The sequence below is a fragment of the Macrosteles quadrilineatus genome, unplaced genomic scaffold (assembly GCF_028750875.1).
Source record: "Macrosteles quadrilineatus isolate MER2022 unplaced genomic scaffold, UCM_ALF_1.0 Scaffold_7__1_contigs__length_78375512, whole genome shotgun sequence".
Taxonomy (NCBI): Eukaryota; Metazoa; Arthropoda; class Insecta; order Hemiptera; family Cicadellidae; genus Macrosteles; species Macrosteles quadrilineatus.
In genome coordinates, this window is record NW_026542600.1 from 46,404,229 (window position 1) to 46,418,060 (window position 13,832).

General features: G+C 37.3%; 1 protein-coding gene across 1 annotated transcript in view; it reads right to left on the bottom strand.

Moving 5' to 3' along the window:
* Positions 1-10,013, bottom strand: part of LOC128998951 (uncharacterized) — a 43,039-nt gene extending 33,026 nt beyond the window's left edge. The window contains exon 1 of the mRNA XM_054425307.1: positions 8,862-10,013. Within this exon, the coding sequence (XP_054281282.1) occupies positions 8,862-10,013 (1,152 nt within the window). The remainder of the gene's footprint in view (positions 1-8,861) is intronic.
* Between the last annotated feature and the right edge of the window lie 3,819 nt (positions 10,014-13,832).

Consider the following 13,832-nt stretch of genomic DNA (forward strand, 5'->3'; position numbering starts at 1 on the left):
TCTCTTTGGCGTTTATAAATAATTGTGGATTTATCAGTGCAAAATAGCCTGATAAGCATTTGCTAGCATCTTATAGAGTTATTAAACTCTAGAGCTAGTACTACCATTTAGTACTAGCTCAGCTAGACACTATTTTTCACGAGGAGCCCGAAGGTAGCCTATATTCTCTCGTGTATACGTAGTGCGCGGTGCGGCAGCCAGGATGGCACTATGGGGACAGACATGCGATCGAGCATTCCGAGACCAGTGAAAGCGCCAATGGCATTAAAACAGTGTGACTTTCCACCTCACCCGCTGTGGACCTATCGCATTTTGGTGAAAGATCCGTGGTGACCTTTGTAAACCGGCATCTGCTTGTGTAACTCGGCTACCTTACCGGAGATGTGCGGGAGGATGAGATGGGTGCCCCACCAACCCGCGACCCCGTGCCTTGACCCAGCGGCACACTACTCTGCTGGACTCCTGGACTCTTGGCACACTACTCTGCTGGACTCCTGGACTCTTAGCACACTATTCTGCTGGACTCTTGGACTCCTGGACTCTTGGCACACTACTCTGCTGGACTCCTGGACTCTTTGCGTACTACTATTCTGGATTCCTAAAATCTAGGTAAACTACTCTGATGGGCTCCTGAACTCTTGGCAGACTATCTTCCCAGGCTCCTGGGCTCTTGGCACACTACTATTCTGGACTCCTAGACATACTCCTCTGTTGGACTCCTGGACTCTTGGTATACTGCCCTCCTAAGTTCCCGGACTCATAGACTCCTGGACTCTAGGAATCTTGGCACACTACTTAGTTATGTACTCCTGTGCTCTTGGTATACTATTATCCTGGACTGCTGGACTCTTGGACACTAATTACACAATTCACATGGACTACTAGACTCCTGGACTCTTGGCATACTACTCTGCTGGATTCCTGTACTCTTTCTACTATGCCGTAATCGTAAACTCTTGGTACACTACTCTCCTGAACTCTTGCTATACTACTGCTGGACACTTTACTCTCCTAGACTCTTGTACTCTTGGCCACTTAGCACACTACTCACCTGGCCACTGGACTCCTGGACAATTGGCACACGATTATTCTGGAATCAAAGCACACTGATCCAAGACTTCTAAACAATTAGCACACAAAGCACCCTGCTATCCTAGATCCTACGACCCTTGTCACACAATTCTCATGGACCCTTGGACTCTCTGCGCAGAACTCTCAGGACTCTTGGCATACTGTTACTTTTCTTTTGGATTCTTGGAGCGTTACTCCATGAACAGGTGTTCGCTGTAGGTGCCTCGAATTTTACAAACATTGATAATTTGATTTTTGAATATTTTGGCCAGCAGATATCTAGGTTGTACATAAATTATACAACGTTACATGTCCCTACATAAAATAGCCCATTAATGTGATGCATGATTGTAAACGTATTTTACATGTCCTTTTCACAAAACTACACTCTCATCGAATGGTAAAAGATAAATAAAGAAGAGAATTTAGGATGTCCCGCACTTCTAGGCATACGTGGTGCGCGGTGTGCCAGCCTGGAAGCTTATACAAAAGAATATGCACACATTCTTCAAGAAATATGTATGTTTTACCCATTATTTCCAAGTAATATTGGTCGTTTTTATTTGATCCCATCCCCCTGAAAGCACCCCACCTCTGAAATCAATTCCAACTTCTTCAACATCAATCAACCATCAAATTAAGGTAGAGATTCGTCGACGACAATCATATGTGTAAGATGATTCTTACTTATCAAAAGCAAACAGTCAGCATACAAACAAAAAAATCACCCGATGGCATTGCATTTTAATAACACTTATTTCAAATGAATATTTTAGAAGGTCTTATATGTTTATACTAGCAGAATACCCGTCCTTTGTCCGGGGTCGATGTATGTTTAAATGGTGGCTTTTGAAATCTGAAATGAAAAACAGTGTAAAATAAGATTCAATTCCGCTTTCAATTACTTTTAAATGATAAAATCAAACATAGACAAACAATAATTTACAACATCTGGTTAATATTACGGGTTGAATGAAAAGAAACATGTGATCTTGCCTCTAAAAAGCATTGCTCACTTAGCATTGATTACAAATATATCTCATTTTATACTATGTGAACAAACAAAAACATTAACACTCTTACTACTAAAACAAACAGAAATATACTTAGCCCTACTATTTATAGCTCCTACTATTCATGCGCCAAAGGCAAGTGCATATACAACGTAATTTTTATTGTTGTTTTTAAATTGAAATAATCGTATATCAGCTTAGAATTAGGAAATGTAACGTCATTCAATGTTTATGTCGAGGGTAGGTTTAGTTAAGAGGAACTTGGTTGAAAAGATACATGTAATGACCATGAAACGATTGTAAAAAGCTATTTATTATTAGAATAGAATGTGAAATCTACAGGAAGTGTCAAAAGTTATAATATACTTAAATGACTGTAATAACGAGAAAGAAATTGTAAACAAAACACGACCTCTACATAAACCGTACAGAACTAACAATAAAATTGTCTTCAGCTGTTCCATAAGGATGAGAAATCTACTAAGGGAGTATGTTTTATCTATGGTAGTAGCCACCTCTGGATTAGAAAACATCATAACTATGGGTAGTAATATGAAATTATGGTTAAAGATTTGTGAAAAAGCAAATGGTGTAAAAAATATTTCTCTCAAAATGGCAAAAATATACAATTAATTATCTCCTTTAGAAAAAAGTTTCAATTTTTAAGGTATGTGCCCTACTTCTAATCACATGTTAATTGTTCAAAAATGTTAAAATGATTCAAATAAATGTAAACTTTATAATTTCATTTTTTTTACACCAAAATCTTTCAATACAATTATTCACATTAGCGAAATTTTAAATAATTAATTAGGGTTAGATACAGCAACAGATATACAATCACTTATTTCATAAAATCAATAATCAATGAACCATCAAATAAAAGAATAAATAAACATGTCAAATGATTGTAGAGAATATTATATACCTATTTATAAACCAGCTGTGGAATTGTGAATTAATGTGGTTTGACAGTTCAGCTTGTTTACATTTGGGTGGAATAGCAAATTGCAAAAATTGTATGTGTTCTCATGGCAGCCATGGAGACCAATCAATATTTACTTTTAAAATCCTCACCTCAGAACTTTTAAAGCCAAATAGGCAAAGCCCACGGTCAGTATTGAAGTGTGAGTAGTCCTATAAAGGTCCTTGGTATGATAACTATATTTTTGTATAATTTAAGCCCAGTCAGTTCAGTAGTTAATGCGCATATCAGTAACAAACATACAGACAGACACCACTAGATTTTTATATAATAGTATATTGGTTATCCGTGTCATTTAGTGTCGTTAAATGCCCAGTTTAAATTATTTTGAATATTGATTTTAGTTTGATTTATTTTATGGAATTCCAAATTGTATAGCAATCATATTCATTAGTTTAATAATTGTGTTAGGCTTGTGGACATACATTTCCTTCCTAAAAAGATAAAAGTGTGAGAAGATTGCACAATGTATTGCCAAACATAATCAGTTACAAACATAGCCTAGACTACTAATAAACTAAATACATTTCATAAGACAGCCAAATTAAAAATCCTCCCCAACAACCAACATTTCTGCATCCAACCGTTAAGTGCCGACATAAACTAAATAGTGAAACACAAGCCATAGATGGCCAGTTAAAGTATGGAAGCTTATAAAATAGTTATTTGTGCAACTAGTGAGAAAAGTGAGCAATTGACTCACTCGAGAGAAATCCTTACTCACGAGCCGGAATGGTTTCTCGAGTGAGGCAATTGTACTTTGAACTCGAGTTGCACATTATTCTTTTCCTACAGTTACCATAAAAGAAATAAATTGGTGAAGAAACATAACCTATTTTTACACAGAAGTGAACTTTTAATATAACATTTAATGTGAAGTGACAAATACAACAGTACGACAGCTGACCAGCTGATTTACAGCCAGTGCTGCCAACGTATTTCGCGCGCATACGACGTTGCCTGCATGTTACGCGCTCACTATTTCGTGCCTTCACGTTGCAAATCTGGACTGAGACAAAGTAATTAGAGTGAGACAATGTTAACATTGTCTCACTGATGAGCGAATTGGCCACTTTGCTTTCTCAAATCAGTGAGACAACATGTACATTGTTAGGTAACTGTAGGAAAAAGAATATGCACACATTCTTCAAGAAATATGTATGTTTTACCCATTATTTTTCAAGTAATATTGGTCGTTTTTATTTTAGTGTTGTATTATCGTTGAATGGTACAAGACTTATTTGGTATAGCGTGCTCAAATAACAGAGTTTACGTGTTATTTTTTTAATTATTGATACCAATTGTGAATTAAGTGTAATAACAACTTGCTACAAATGCATCATAGTAGTTAGAAAGCGGAACTCGACCACTGAGGGTTAAAATCATCATAGTCGACCGTTTGTTAACCATGTGACAATGTCGTACCTCTATTGTATGCAACTGCGCTCATTTATCTAATACACGTATTTTGGGAAACACGTATCTGTATTAGAGATAAACTATTATAATATTCATATAAACTTCGATTTTTACATCAGTTTACAATAACAACGATTACAGTAATTTACCATCAAACTATAAAACTATGTCGAGATTGAAATGTGAAGAAATAACTTAGTAATTTACTAGCAACTCTGATAGAATATGGCGTAAAAACAATCATCGTAAACTATGATAGCGAAACGCGTAGGCCTATCTGATAAATTAACTAACAGGTCGGATGATCCCAATAGAGGGTAGCATCGGTGAGCTATGCCCGCACCCACTTTCTCCCATAAATTCGTCCGACTATTAGACTTCCAATAATGGGTTAGTCCTGGCACTCGTTATCAAACTCGGGTTACCCGTGGTTAACCTATTCCCTGGTCGAGACTTTGCACGACCGGGGAATATCCTCGGCCCTTACGCAATCTCAGGGCCTCAGTAAATCAAAACGACCGGGGTGTCAATAGGTCTACGTCCGCCTGCGCCGCGCACTGTCGCAACGTTCAAGACTCGTCCTGTATGTGTGGTCATCTGTCTACTTTTATATCATACTCACTTTAAGGGCAACTTGGTCATTCAATGAATGTCCAGGGTATGTTACGATTAAAATTCGTATCGTGTTTTCGGTTTACCCATTACGTAAAATATTTGTGAGTTAGTTTCGATTTCTTTGCAACACACCAGGTTGGGTATTTTAAGGGAATATGAGTGATAGATTCTTTAATAAATCAGATAACAGCTTTGTTACACTAAGATCAGCTGATGCTTTAGCTATTTTCATTTATTAAATCGAGGGCATCTGAGTCCTACTTCGAACCATCATAACTTCTGACTTTTCTCAGGATCGAACTGATGACCTGATTACTGGGTGAGCAATATCCACTTAGTAACACAGCCATATCAATACTTAATTAATCAAACATGTACGTAAATATGATGATCTGTACTTCAATCTGATAAAACACTTTCTACTTATATACATTGATGTATATATCGAGAGAGTACAGGTTATTTAATAATAATGGTGAAAAACCAAACCATCGTACGTATGTTTCCGTTTTTTTACAAAGTTATGTTTCGTGTCAGTTGCTTAGTTGAGTACCATGAAACATGTCAACAAATGAAAACAAAACACATTTTGTGTTTTAGAGTTTGCTTGTTTAGATGCACAATGGTACAAATTGTAGTGTTCAGCCAAACTTTCTGACACAAATTAAGACGGAGGCTCCTCATCGGAACATCCTCATCGGCATAGCTCGTTGGATGAGGCAATTCAAGACAAGTGGATGTTTGTGTGCCGGGAAGAGTTTAGGCCGTCCTCAGACTCCACCAGACGCTGTGAAGGGAATCGAAGCTAAGTTTTGTAGAATACATTTGTTGACATGCTTCATGGTACTCAACTAAGCAACTGAGAAAAACTTTGTCAAGACAAACTTAGCCTATAACGCCCTGTACATTGTTGTAACGATCAGCTGTTTGAATAACGGAAACAGACGTACCAGCCGTTTAGTTTTGCACCATTCTATTTGAATAACCATGCACATTGATGTTTCTATATTATCTCCTAACTTTTAAGTTTAATTTGGTATTTAGTGCACAAGTCTGATTAAGGCCATTCGGGGGCATTTTACGGTTAGAATAATCAATATCCAGTTTTTCATCAACACATGATGTAAATTAATTAATCTTATTACGAGTAATAAACATAAATTTTTTTAACTCGTTAATTTTTAATAGTACTAGTCCACGAATCAGAGGGTCGCTGGCTTGATTCTGGTCGAGGCCAGTAGATTTTTAATGGTTTCAAACTGGACACAGCTGTCCTTGACGGTTGGATTTTTAATAAAATGCTCCTAACGATGAAACAGCTGATCTTAGTCAGTAACAAAATTACTCAGATCATCTCACTCTATTCTAATCTCAACTCTTGGCATTATTAGCATTAACTACTTGGTTATTGGATATATGCATATTATTTTTTTATGGACATTTAGCTTAAATGCACGTTCAAGTGTAACGTAACCTAATTTATTGTTTTTAATAAAAATTGTAAAGTAATCTTCATGAGGAAGCAGCAATATTAGTTTGAATAAATACTTCACCATTTTTTGCATTAAAAAAACATTTATTTGATTTGGACAATTTCCACATCACAAACTTGTTAACATGATTCACTGTGCCAATGTTATTTATAACCTATAATTTGCGTGGATCTTTATTTTCGTTACCTGTTTAACTAAAAATAGAAAATACTATTGGAAATTCAATGTTTGTCCATGTTTTAATAGCAGAACAAAAAAGTTACTGTTTATGAAAAAGATTAAAAATTAACATCATAGCTCTGTTTTCTTAGTTGTCACTTTAAAACTAATCCTGAACTTTAAGACATTCAACCCTATAAATATGCGTTTCCAAAATATCTTTTATTCCTTCAACAATCCAACTGAAATATATGCATACATCTAAACATAAGTAGACAATTAGCGTGAACCAGAATTTGATCACTAACCTTAGATGGCATTTATATCAGTGGTGCCTATCATAGTATCTGATGCTATGTAGCCATCGTAATCTTTGCGTCACATTAGAACGGATCAGTGTCATTCTGTACAAGGTAACATCTTACAAACACAAAACTTGGTCAAATATTGAAAAATTGTCGAGTGAAAGTCAAATTCCACAGATTCTAGGAAGAAATAATAAATCGGAGACCAGCGCTGGGACCACTCACATAATGTTCGCACAGCTATAAAGTGGCAATTTTATATAGTTACCTAACCCATAGCCGCCAACACGTCCGTGGCGAATATTCAATAATGAAGAAACTCGCAGATAACCCAAACGAGCGTGGAAATTAATAGAAATACCCCGCCGCAGCAAACCTGTGGACCCAGCGAATGTATCGCTCCTTTGTTGAGTTCATATTCTTTCAGGTTTATAATAGATCGAAATTAGTGCGTATATTTATGATGAGTAAAAATAACATTGACTCTTTGACTAGCTAAAGTTGCTGCCACGATGAAAAAAATTGTTGTTTTGTCGAATTTTAAAAGCCTACAATCAAATAATGAAATTTACCATATTGTATGCAATATATATGTTTGAAAACAAGTAATGTACATAAACTAAACCATTCTCTACGGCGATAATATGGTAAACAACTTATTCCGTTTAAAACTTTTAACATATCTTTAAACGATTAGTGGACAAAACATTTAATTGTATGGTTAGCCTAGTTGTTAAAGTGCTCATTACAGGCAAAATCTTATCAAAATAGGACCACAATTGATACCTTACCTTGAAGAAAGCAGCCGTTGACCAGTAAACTGGAATGGGCCTTGTCATTAAAATCTCAAAACGCGCACACATGCAAAAAATAAAAACTTTTACTTGGCTTTGCGAAGTGGCTGGTTTTGTTCCCTACTTTCCATGAATTCAAAGAATTCCTCCATAGAGTAAAATGCCTGCTCTATAAAAAGTTTCTTAATCCTGTTCTTGAAGATTGAGAGACTGCAGTTCTTGAGGTCTTCTGGCAGGCTATTAAACATCTTAAAAGAGCTGTACACAAAGGACTTAACATTCTTCGCCAGCTTAAATCTCGGGGTGTTTAGGCAGTCTTTTTTCCTTGTGTTGTGTTCATGTACATCACTCCTCACCTCAAGCTCATGTTCACTCTCTTTGCACCACAACAGGCAAGCTGACATATAAAGACAGGGGACAGTTATCACTCCTAACCGTTTAAACAGTGGCCTACAATGTTCCTGCTGACTCCATACTCCTGAGATTGTTCTGATAGCCTCTTTTGCCTAGCAAAATCTTCATCCCTTCTGGCTGCATGTCCCCATAGGAGGATCCCATAAGCAATTATGCTGTGGAAAAAGGCAAAATAGGCATACACAACACAGTCAGGAGTTACGCTGTCTTGCAGTCGCCTTAACAAAAAGAGTACTCTGTTGAGTCTCTTCAAAACTACTTCAACATGGTCCTTCCAATCTAACTTTTGGCCCAAGTGGAATCCCAATAATATAGCCACACCTTGGTCTTAATTTTTCTTTAAAGAGAAAAACACACGTTGCGTCTTCGCCTCGTTTAGTGCCAACCCATTAGCCTGAAACCAGACTTAGGCTTCATTGTATGACAACTCAGTCTGTTCCCTCGCTGAGCCAAAATCCGCTCCCTTGGACATGATGGTCGTGTCATCAGCATAGATAATGGTTCTGCCCGGGATGCAGGAATCAAGGTCGTTTATCACAACTAAAAACAGTAATGGTGGATAGACCCCTGGGGGACACCTATTATATACATACCCTCTCTAAACCAGACTCCCTGCCATCCGCCACTACCAGCTGCCTTCTGTTCTTAAGGAAGCTTGCCACCAACCTATTAGCCTGATCAGATACCCCCAGACTCTCCATCTTCCTCAACACAAGTTGGTGGCTGACACAGTCATAGGCTTTCGACACGTTACAAAAGACCCCTTCCACAACCTCATTATTACCCATTGCGTCCATTACAAAGGTACAGAACTGGCATACTGCATCCACGATCAATTTCCCACTGATATAAGCAAACTGTTGGCAACTTAGTAACCCCCCTGATTCAAGAAACAAAGTCAGCTGATGTACCATCACTGCCTCGAGTACCTTGGAAAGCACCAGAGAGATTGGCCTATAACTGGAGGGGGAATCTCGGGGACCATTCTTGTACACGGGGATCACCCTAGCAATCTTAAATACATCAGGAAAAATCCCCTCTGCCAGACATCTGTTGATAAGGTGAGTCAGCGTTAACATTATATCGGGAGGTATTTCACGAATCATTCTATTTGAGAAACCGTAAAAATCTTTGCTAGGTGAGGCCTTAAAATTCATCACTAATTTTTCGACTACCTCATTACTGACCACGCTCCATTTGAAAACATCAAGTCCCCTGTTACCTTTATTGGCTGCTAAGATCATGGCCTGCTCCATGGATGCCGAGCATTGCTCACTGATCTCCTTCACTGAGTCTATAAAATAACTATTTAAGATGTCTGGATCAATTTTACAAGCCAGGTTGGTTCCCTCTTTGCCAATCTCAATCCGAATGATTTCCCAGGCTGCCTTTATCTGATTTGGGACCTCCAGGATCCTTGAGGCACAAATTGCCTTCTTAGTTGCCGAGCATTCCAGTCGGTACCTCCTCTTCTCTTCCACATAGCGTGCCTTGTCAGCATCCCTATTGGTCGTTTTGTAAATACCATGCAACATTACCACACGCTCCCTCACCTGAGCCAAAGCTGTGGTAAACCAGGGAATCCTCTTCACAGGTTTGGGCCTGAAAACTCTAGTAGGGAAACAGCACTCAAAGGTACACACCAGAAAATTCAGAAAATTGGCAAAAACAACGTTTATATTACCTGGATCATTGACTATGGCGTCCCACGATGTTTCGCGGAGCCGAGCCCTTAAGTCATCCATTCCTTTTCTCGAAATTGGTCTGCATACCTTGTTTGTGGTAGGAGGGGGGGGGCTGTAAAGTCAGAGCTCATATTTTTAATTTCTACCGATATACCACTGTGGTGTGGTCGGATAAATGTGTTTCAAAAACATTTAGTTCTAATTGATCTGGAAAACAATGTAATAACATTATCAATACAGTTCTCACCTCTAGTGGGTTCGGAATTCATACAAAAGACGTTGTGTGACCTTAGCATGTTAATAAAATCTCGCACATTATTTGAAGGTACTCTAATGTCTAAGTTCAGATCTGAGGCTATAACTATCTTTAACTTGTAGGTAGAAAGCAGGTTTAAAATCTCACTCATGTTAGCAGAGAATAATTCTAGGTTACCATTAGGTGTTCTGTTAGCTGATACTAGGATTATACCTTCATTCATCAACCTGACAGCAGCAACTTCACAGTGCTGTTCTATGCAAAACTTCTTTAAATCTATTTCAACAAAATTTATATTCTTCTGTAAGAAAATACAAACACCTCCGTAAGCCCTATCTCTACAGAAAGTAGCAGCAAGCGTAAAGTTAGGGATATACAGTACTTCAGCCTCAGCATAAGTCAACCAATGTTCATTAACACACAATGCTTTGGCACATTTTTGAGTTAAGATAACCTCCAGCATACTAACCTTATTTCGGATGCTTTGTATATTCAGGTGTATAAACTTAAAAGCCTGCTTCCTCTCCACTAACCTCTTCCTCGTCTCCGGATTCCTGGATGTTATCCCAGTGGCTTTTACCCTCGTGAAAAGAAAAAAAAACTCATCACAATCACATCCCTAGGCCAACACTCACTGTCCATCAACTTTTCGAGATTTTCAAAGTCGGTCCCAAGCTTGAAACTCACAATGTCCCTTCGAGTTAAGTTTTTCCACTTCAAAATCAATATCAGAAAAAATGGTAGACAGAAACTCTTTGATTTTATCCACTGAGGTATGTTTACGAATGCGACCTAAGAAAAGCCAAGCACGCCTTTTGCCAACAAGTTCGCTGTTTTCGTTAATGTCCTTGGAGCCAATCATAAAGTTCCTCCGCGTTTGCTTTCCAGCCATGCTGCTTCTTGAGAAACTACGTCGAAATTGCGAAGTATATCACGTTAATTTGGCACTTAAATTATTATCATAAGGATAACTTAGTATATATGTTACTGTATTTAGTATTGAATATATTTCTTGTAACCCAACGTCGTAGAACAATCAAGTATTAAAACCCCTATGATATCTAGTTATTATTAATCGACCTTACTTAAAATTCTAAATAAAATGCAAAACTATTTCCTTAGGGTATGAAATTCTTTGAAACACCTATAAAACAATCGAATTATCAACAATAACCTTTCATAACTCAATTTAATCCAATTACTCACAATCCATGTACACATATAATTGTGCTCTGAACCAAATTTGATAGCAATTCCCTTTCATAGTTTGTATTATCCATGTTTTATTTACGTAATCCAGATTGTAAGCGAAATTTCAAACAAAGCTATAAATAAATACGACATTAAAGACATATTCAGTTTCAACAATTAATCATAATTTAAAAAAGGCATTTAAAACAAGTTTTACATTTACAGTAATTTATGTTTCTTCCCTTCACATTCCTACATTTTCCTAAATGCATACCCGCAATGTTCTTTACGCTCTACATGACACATCTACTCTAAGTAACTTCATGTAACCAGGATCCCATGAATTGATGTTACTAGTTTTTGAGCTCATAAATATTGGTCTAGACTTCATTCTATTCTGCCAACGCTTAAACTATCGGACCACAATTGCTCGAGTTATCACGTTCACTTAACAATATGCTTAACATCGGATACATATGGGATACATGTGTACATGTATACATGGGATATTTTTTACTGTATTCACGTGAATATCCAACAACAAGTCTACGTTAGATGCTAACATGACCAGCGTTTGGACAGTTCACTTACAAAACATGTCAATAAATTCTATTGGCATAGACAAAAAGCACAAACACATTTTATTTTTCCTGCAGTTATTATAAAGCGTAGAAATAATTAGTCTTGCAAACACTAAACAGCACGTTTTAGGTTAGGTAAAATCCTTGAACGAAATGGAAAACACTACAACAGCTGATCGTAGTCGTAGTGTCTGTGTTGCCAACCTATTTCCAAGCGTACCCGTGTATCCGTATTACGTGTATAATAAAATCACGCAGTTTTGTTTTCTTTGGGTGGAATACTGGTGTGCGACAAAGTGAAAACTGTGCGTCAAAGTAAAAAGTGTGCGGAAATGCAGCAATTAGCAGCTTTCTGTACTTTAATCATTGCAAGGAAGCCCGCTTTGTCCGGTGACTGTAGGAAAAATACTCAAAATACTAATTTTTTATTTTCAGGCTTTTTAGAAAAGCAAAAAAATGGATCTGAAATAATACAAATTCGAAAAAAGGTCACGAACTGGTTTTGGAATCAAAGTTCCCAAACCCCAAAAGGATCGGACTGGTTCACGAACTATCACCAATATATGTTAATATGTTTATATGTATGATCATAGGTCCATCATAACCCGAATACCGTCAGAAGCAGCTGTGTGGATATAGTTATCAAAAGGTTACTGGTCCGATCATGAGAAAAGTCAGTCACTCTTGATGGTTCGAAACTGGACCCAGCTGTCCTCGAAAATTTGATTTTAATGAGTGGTGTCTGGCTAAAGACTATATGATCCTAGTCATGACCAGTATGACATCTTATTCAATCTTCACTCGTCTAGGTCTCTATTATCTATTATATATTATCTACTAACTGTATCGTTGTTTAAATGTACAATAGTTTGACTAATTTTGAACTTATTTATATCGAGAAAACAAATTACAAAACTTTTTGAGCTACCATACTATTTTAAACTATTGACTAGTTACACAACTAGGTATTTAATCCTGAATAATTAAAATATCTATAACACCGAAATAGCAACAATATTAATTGATTCGCCACCAGAATATTGCATTTTAGGGCCATTTTATACATTTTATCGCATGGCCATCCTGTAGACTTGTGTGTATTTTAAAAGGACGTATAATCTGTCGCCAGATCATCTTCTCTCCTCGAATCCTACCAACAACTACTGTTAATTTTGCTGCTTGATAATACTATGACCCGAAGTATGAGGACAACCTAATGTTGTTGGTAATCTACCTAGAAAAGAGACATGTCTTAGACGAGAAGAGCTCTCTATGTGCTGAAGATGGTACTCCCTCCACGTACAGTAATTGGTAATTTAATTTCGGGTTTTGTGGAAACATATTCGTGCAGCCAAGTTGACGCAACACATTACACACAGGGATATAAAACTATACGGGAAAATAATAATGAGATGAGTGGGCCTATTATGTCCAACAATCTTTCAAAATGGCATTTATAAAATATGGAACCACTACGCGGGCTCGCTGTTAAAGATTCTGTTTTGTCGTGACTTGCTGGAAAGGGCACCAGTAAAATCATTTCCAGTAATGATTTTAGCCTCTACACATACTTTCAAGTACCGAGGAAATTTCAAAGATATTACAACTGCAGATTATATAAGGTGTTTAAAAAGCCGAGAAATCTATAATGGATGTAAAGGATGGTTATTTTTCGGCGATCGTGTAATGAATGGAAAACGGGTTGCAAATTTGAGGGACATTTAAATGTTGCTCGTTTAACAATTTAACTGTGGGAGCGAGCTGGTCTAGTGGTATAGCACGGGGCTTCTGTGCCCGAGGTCCCGGGTTAAAATCCTACCAATCACCAATGGATGTTATCCATGTTAAATG